Below are 7,322 nucleotides of genomic sequence, written 5' to 3' on the forward strand. Positions count from 1 at the left end.
GTCCAGTACATTAACCCATAGTGCCACACCAGGACTAGTATAGTAGTCAACACTTAATCACTTGTGCCATCCAAGGGCTCCTCAGCATCCCCTACCAGAAAGATCAAGGGTCACTGTTAGGGCTACTGGGTACCATCTGGATACTACCCAACTCTCCCCATGGCAATGGCTACAAGCATGATGCTCATGGCACAGAATCTTCCCAGTGCTCAGAAGGGTCAGAGGAAGGGCTGGAAGGCTGCGGGTGCTGTCTATCGGCTACCCCTCCCCTGTGCTGGGAGGAGGCCCAGCCACAATGGGCAGAGTTGCAGGCTGGTCCCTGTTAAAGCTTGAAAGGAAAGTGTACAAGAGCAAGTTGGGAAGGGAAACAAAGTCAGGGGAGGGCCCCTGCTGCCCACCCTCCAGCGGGTGCTCTCAGCAGCATCCTGCAGCACTCCGCTTCACATGGCATGGTTTGCAGAAGAGGCGGTCATTCAGGGGGTAGCAACCTTGGTCGGTGGGCTCCACAGACAGAAGGATCCTGCAGTCCTGTGGAAAGAAAGACATGTGTGGATGTAGCCCAGGTCCGGGCACACCAGCTCGAAGCTGCAGACTCCAGCTCTCTAAGTACATCCTAAGGTCCCTGGGTGGTACACATGGTTTGCGCTTGACTACTAACCTAAAGGAATCCTGGTAGGGCACTGTGGGTTAGTGCGCTGGACTGCAACGTCTGTGTGAACCGCAAGGTCGGTGGTTCAAGCTCATCAGTCACTCTTTGGAAACCCGATACAGGGTTGCTATGGGTAGGAACCGACTCAATGGCACTTTACAACAACTACTAACCTAAAAGTTGACTGTTTGAACCTATCTAGTTGGTGGTGCTGTGGAAGAAAGGGCTGGTGATCTATAAAAACCCCACGGAGCACAGTTCTACTCTCCCTGTGAATCAGAACCGACTCAACAGCGATGGTATAGAATGTTCTATAAACTGACTGGACAAACGTACCCCCTAGGTGAGAAATCAGCTCTCATTCCAGTTTTACCTGTCAACAAGAAGGAAGACAAAACAGACCCAGGGGGCTTGGGGCTTGCTGTGAGCATCATGGAGGTACAAGTGACAGAGGGAAAAATCTGTGCAGGGAAACAGATGATGCTCAGGGAATGTTGGGTTAGGCAGGCCTGGAGAACCACCCAAGGCCCCATTAAGATGTAAGTGGCACACTTGGTAAGTAGCTTTGAGTGAAAAACTGAACTCAGCTGGGTCCCTTCATTTCAAAGGTAGGGAAACAGAGGTCCAGAGAAGGGTGGGTCTTGCTCTAGGCCACACAGCTTATTCCACAGCTGGGACTAGACCCGGTCTCCAGGCTCCACTGCCCACACAGCTCCAACACAGGCACAAACTTTAATCTGTCAGACTTTTCAAATCCCAAAGGAATTCACAGCACCAGGATGACTGGGGATTGGGGTCCAACTTTTGTCCACTTCACCATTATGCCCTGGGCCAGCACCTCACCTGGGCATACACAGGAGTGGTCATGAGAACAATTACTGGCCAGAGCGCTGGACAGTTCAGGGCACAGCTGGAACCCTATGGAGCCTGCATTTGTATTTCCAGCCACCAGGAGGCCTTGTTCCCATAGAGACAACTTAGGGGTTGCTGGTGGCCATTCTGACCTAGCAGGTCCCCCACCACAAAGTGTACACTTCTACTGCCTGCTGGGTAGAACGTTCTTGTTGCTCTCTTCCCTGTATCTGTCTTGAGTCTTTCAAGTGGACATGGGATTCTTATGAGATGGAATGAGACAGTGACAATAATGGGTACAAACAGAGGAATGATTGCGAGGACAGCGCAGGACCGGGCAGTGCTTTGTGCGGTTGTATATAGAGTCAGAACTGATTCAATGACACCCAATAACAACACCTGTACACACTATTTACTGTATTTTGTTTGACATCCCGAGAGTATCGAGTGCCAATCTAAAGTTCTAAAAGGATACATACAGAGTGACCTTTCCTACATCACAGTCAAGTAGAGAAAATACTTCATATTGACCAAGTCTGCCAACGAGCAGCCGGTTGGTAGAAAACTGGCTAGACCCAGCTTAGACAAACATGGGTTGGAAACACTTCTCCTTCAGATTCCTTATTTATTTAAATGGAGACAATAAACTTCACCTCTCAAGACTGTCATTAGCATTAAATAAGACAATGGCTATGGAAGCAATTTATTTACACAAAAGAAAGCAAACAAACCACATTTGTGTAAAATGTATATGGTCCTCCTAGCAATGGTAGTAAATAAGGTGGTCCATAAAGAAAACCAGGAATGAGGAAACCTACTTCCCTTCTTGGAGAGACAGCACCCCAAATCCACTCCAGGGTTGGTATGGTTCAAGAGTCTTTCCTTTGGAAATGTGACTGCCAGGGTCCGAATTCTGACTCACTGGTAAAACTTTCACAGTAGGCCTTGATCAACTTTTATCAGGGAGGGTTTATTTGCTCACTAGCCTGGCTCTGAGAAATGTTAAGAACCCCTGGACCTTTTTATTAGGCTTATGGGTGTGATAAAAGCATTTGAATTTTGTCACTGTTCTTTCAACATGTATTATCAGCCAGACTTTAAACTGTAACTAACAAAGGCAACACAGTGATGAAGCCATTTGTCAACTTCTCTGTGAAACTCCCTTACCACCCAGAGTGGACATAGCCTCTTGGTCCCGCACGCCTGTTTAAGTAAATGTCAAATGGCGTCAACGAATGTTTACAATGATTCGATTTCCTAGGAACTCCCTTCTTAGGTGATACCCACAGAAGCTGCCACTTTTGTCACCTTCATCAGAGAAAGCAGACATGTCAGTGACATGTGGGTGACAGTGGAAGGAGAGGATTCTTGGAGCTTATATACAGGACCCATGTCATAGTTTGTGGGGTCCACGGCAGAATGAAATGTGGGGCCCTTGTTCCACAATGAAGAATTTCAAAATGGTGACAGGAGAGCTGTAAAGCAACTCTGGCACCCTCCCGAGCACAGGTTCTTCTGGGCAGCTCCCTGGGTATTTATTTTTTTGGAAACTTTTTATTGTGAATGGGATGAAGGGTTACATTGCAAATCCGTTTTCCATTCAACAATGCATACGCATTTTGCTTCATGTTATGGACTGCAATCCCCACAATGTATCCACTGGGTTTTCAGTGGCCAATGTTTTGGAAGTAGATCTTTTTAGATCTTTCTTTCTCCCTGGGTATTTCTTGCTGGATCTACTGCGCCAGTTTCTAACCTGCCTTCACCCTGCAGCCTGAAGTCCAGACTCCTTCGCCAGCTATACAGGGGACTTCCATGCTCTCTGGCCTTACTGCTAACCCAATCTTCAGCATGCTACACTCTAGATGCACCCAGACACTTCCACATCCTGACTTTGCAGGCTTGCTGGAACCACAGTGGCTTTTCTACAGGCTCTCCTCTTTTTCTAGACTTCCCTCTCTATCTGGCAAACTCCTGCTCTTCTTTCAAAACCCAAGTCATGTTTCACCTCTTCTATGAAAATGCCTTTGGTTCCTCCAGCCCAGGTAGATTCCAACATCGTCTTCTTTGTCCCAAACCTCATCTTATACATGTCCCACCCCCTAACCCTCTGAAAGGCCATCTGTGTTGTGTGTCTCCCCAACATCCCTTTTCCTTTCCTGCCTGGTGGTTAATCCGCTTCCCCAGTCCTTGGCCACAGTGATTGGCTCAGAATGGGCAGGTGACCTAAGCTAGGCCAATCAGAGTTTTTCCTGGGATTGCATGATTTCCCTGGGGTTTCTGAGTTGGGAGGATGTATACCTAGGCCATCTGTGGTTGTGCAACACACATCCCTTCCTCCAGAGCGTGCCAGCCTTTAGGTAACACACAAAATCAGTGGAACCAGGACACTGAGAGGCCTAAATCACCCAGCCACCCTTCCCATGAGCCAACAGATAGCCTTCCTTGTGAAAGCAGTTCGAGTGTGGTTTCTATCATTAACAACCAGCAAGTGCTGAATCACAAACAAAAAAACCTCACTGCCATCGAGTTGGTTCCAACCCATAGCCAGTCCTTGTATGAGGTTTCTGAGGCTGTAAATTTTTACAAGAGCAGAAAGTCTCCTCTTCATTCCGTGAAACGGCTGGTGGGTTTGAACTGCTGACCTGGTGGTTAGCAGTGCAGTATTAAACCTACAATATCACAAACCTGTTGCCATTGAATGGATTCTGACTCATGGTGACCCAGGTGTTACAGAACAAAAGGGCTCCACAGGACTTTCTTGGCTGTAATTTTATGGAACAAAGAGGCCTTTGTTCCATAGCACTGTGGGATAGGTTTGAACTGTCAGCCTTTAGGTTGATAGGTGAGCACAGTTGGTGCCATCCAGGGATCTTTTAATAAGCAATGCTTGCAATTCTTTCCATACTATCTGTCTCTGCTACTAGACAAGTGGTGAACAACTCGGAATCACAGACCCCACCCCAACTTGTTCCCATGTCCCATAACCCAGCCCCAGGCTTGGTACTGAGCAGGCTACCATGAAGGCTCATGCAGCAACTAGATACCGGCCATTAAAACAACTTCTTATTAAGTCTCCATCGCTCCACTCACCTCACACCTGTAGCAGTTTTCGTGGAAGTTTCTTCCCATGCACTCGATTTTGAAGGCATCCTTCCCATCGTCTCGGGGGATGATGGGATTCTCACAGATGCTGCAGACAGGGGCATATTTCCTAGAGGGAAAAGGAACCCACGCTCAGGAAGCATTTGTGCTGACAACCACAGAAGTTAGCTGTCAGAACTCCCAGGCTGGCTGCAGTTCACCTCCCAGAGCTATTTAGCCCCGTTGCTATGTGACGGCACCTGGCTGGCTTTACAACCACAAATGTCTATTTCTTCCCGGCAAGAGTGGAGGGGGAGCCCTGTGTAATTAGAGCTGGCTTCCCAGGGTATAATTAGCTCGAGGCAAGGAAGTGATTGGGGGACGTTTGACTCTGAGAAAGCCGAGAAACCTCCTGTGTGTTCTGTGGGCTGAGACCCGTTTTATTTGCAGCCTTGTATTCTAAATCACTGCTTTTTTTTTTTTTTTTGCTTTTTTAGTAGGCACATCTGTCTTTCCCTGGGTGGTGAGCAACTCAAGGACTCACTGGGTCAGTCTCAAGGACAGAGTCTCACGGATATCAGTGTCCCTGTGGCCTTGTAGGCTCGGAGACGGGGTGGGGTGGGGACTAACAGCAAAGCCCAGCAGTCAGGTGGACAGGGGCTTGAATCGCAGCTCCAACAATCTGCCTACTAGCACCGAATGTTGATAATATGAGAACATTCCACATTTGGTGAAGGGGAACTTTTACCGTGCCTCCCCGGCAGGATACTTTTGAGGATGAAATGAGCAGGTGCTCAGAAAATGGAAGCTACAAGCAGGTGATGTATGTGGAATGGGAAGGCCCAGTTCCTCTAGACCCAGAGATTGCAGGAAAGCTCTGACTCAGCCCTTCCACACTCAGATGCCACTCCTGTGTTCTTTTGAGTCAGTCTGTCCTCTGCCCCATCCAGTGTGTGGCTCACTCTCCTACCTGTAGAAGTCATCCAGGCAGTACACCTCGTTGTGGCTGTCCAAGGCAAAGTTTTCATCCCCAATGCACCGGGCACAGGTCACACACGTGAAGCAGCTGGGGTGGAAGGCCTGACCCAGAGCCCTGATGATGTGCTCCCGGACCACCTCTGCACACTTGCCACACTTCTCCAGGGTGTTCTGGAACAGGGGGGACGCTGCTTTCAAGCCCCATCCCCTTAGAGCCCCATCTTAACTCTGGCTGATTACCCATGAGGTCCTAGGAGGCCAGCAGTATAAATAATCAGCCTGTAACAATCACTCTAAAACTCTGCCAGCATTTATAATGGATGGACTTACAGGGAGGAATCTTGCCATGAAGCTATTAATGCATTCTTTGGTCACTGGGACGTGCTTGAGGGCAGTGGCCCTTAGGGTCCATAGGAGAAATTTCTTTTAGCCTTCAGACTCAAAACATAATTCACAGAGGAATTAGTATGGACAATAAATCTTGCAACAGTTTCCCTTTCTCATTTGGCTGCTTGGAAGCTGAAGTCAAATTCCATGTTCTACTTTTAGGAGCCATTATAGGGGTCTTTCATCAAACATTTTTGGGTACTAATTGTTCCTCTACTCACTATTATTCTATTTTGATTTTCCTTCTGTGTTGATTCCATATACCTTATATCTCATAGCATTATATGCATTTTTTTTTTTTTTTGGTATGCAATCTTATAATCTGCCTCAAATATCCCTTTGGAATAAGGAGGAATTAAAAAAGAGATTCCTGAAGCAGGGCAAATAGCTTCCTGCTAATCCTCCACCTTTCCCCCTAGACAGGTTGTCTCTTCCCCTTAGTGGCTATTCATTTTAACCTGATTTCACCTGGACAGATGCACCCTGTGGGAGTAATGTTTCCCTTTCCTTCTCCCTCTTAGAAGCAGATCTTTTCTTCTCAGCACACTTCAGCTGTAAGCCCATCTTTGCCCCTCCCCTCCCAATGCCTCACCCCTATCAGCACTAAGCAGAATGAGGAAGGCAGGGGCATCTCCTAAGGTTATGCTGAAGGGCTCAGAAGGACAGGGTAGAAGAGGGCCTGGCCCTTTCTCCTTCCACAGTACCTTTACTGTGGCTAAAGCCATCTAATTTTCCTGGTAATCTTCCTAACTCGAAATATTCTAAACCACTTAAATCAGTACTTTTTGAATCTCAGCCTGCGCGGGAATTAGCTTTTTAAAAATGCAAAATGCATAGAATTTAGAACCCAGAAGAAAATTTATCTACATTCAATGAGGAAGAAACAGTCTCTTTAACAAATGGTGCTGGCAAAACTGGATATTCATTTGTAGAAAAATAAAACCAGGTCCATAAACAAAACGAATTAGTTCAAAATGGATCAAAGACACAAATGTTAAAACTAAAATGATAAAGTTGTTGGAAGATAGCACACAGACAAAACAAGGGATTCTGGAGAACAAACAAGATGGCGGATCGGGTGGACGTATAACAAGAGAGCTCCGCCAACAACACAGAATACCCGACTATGCAGGTTCAGGGGATGGTCCCAGAACTCTGAGCCACATATAATGGAATACTTAGAAGGTTGGAAGGCTCACAGCTGGGGGAATTTGTGGCAGAAGCAAGAAATCTATTGCTTTCCAGTCCAGGAAGCTCGGCTGCTCCAGGAGCCACCATCTTGGGTGAGACCACGTGGTGAAAGGATCGGAGCGGCCATAGATGCCTGACAGAACCGCTGAGATAAAGGTGTGGACATTCTTTTCTTTTGGTA

General features: G+C 47.3%; 1 protein-coding gene across 2 annotated transcripts in view; it reads right to left on the bottom strand.

Annotated features, from left to right (window-relative positions):
- Positions 1-414: 414 nt before the first annotated feature.
- Positions 415-7,322, bottom strand: part of FBLIM1 (filamin binding LIM protein 1) — a 38,723-nt gene continuing 31,815 nt past the window's right edge. For both annotated transcript variants that reach the window (XM_006866358.1, XM_006866357.1), the window contains 3 exons: positions 5,556-5,734; positions 4,595-4,715; positions 415-528 (listed from right to left, as the gene is read on the bottom strand). In XM_006866358.1, coding sequence (XP_006866420.1) covers positions 415-528; positions 4,595-4,715; positions 5,556-5,734 — 414 coding nt within the window. The remainder of the gene's footprint in view (positions 529-4,594; positions 4,716-5,555; positions 5,735-7,322) is intronic.

The sequence above is a fragment of the Chrysochloris asiatica genome, unplaced genomic scaffold (genome assembly GCF_000296735.1).
Source record: "Chrysochloris asiatica unplaced genomic scaffold, ChrAsi1.0 scaffold00090, whole genome shotgun sequence".
NCBI lineage: Eukaryota > Metazoa > Chordata > Mammalia > Afrosoricida > Chrysochloridae > Chrysochloris > Chrysochloris asiatica.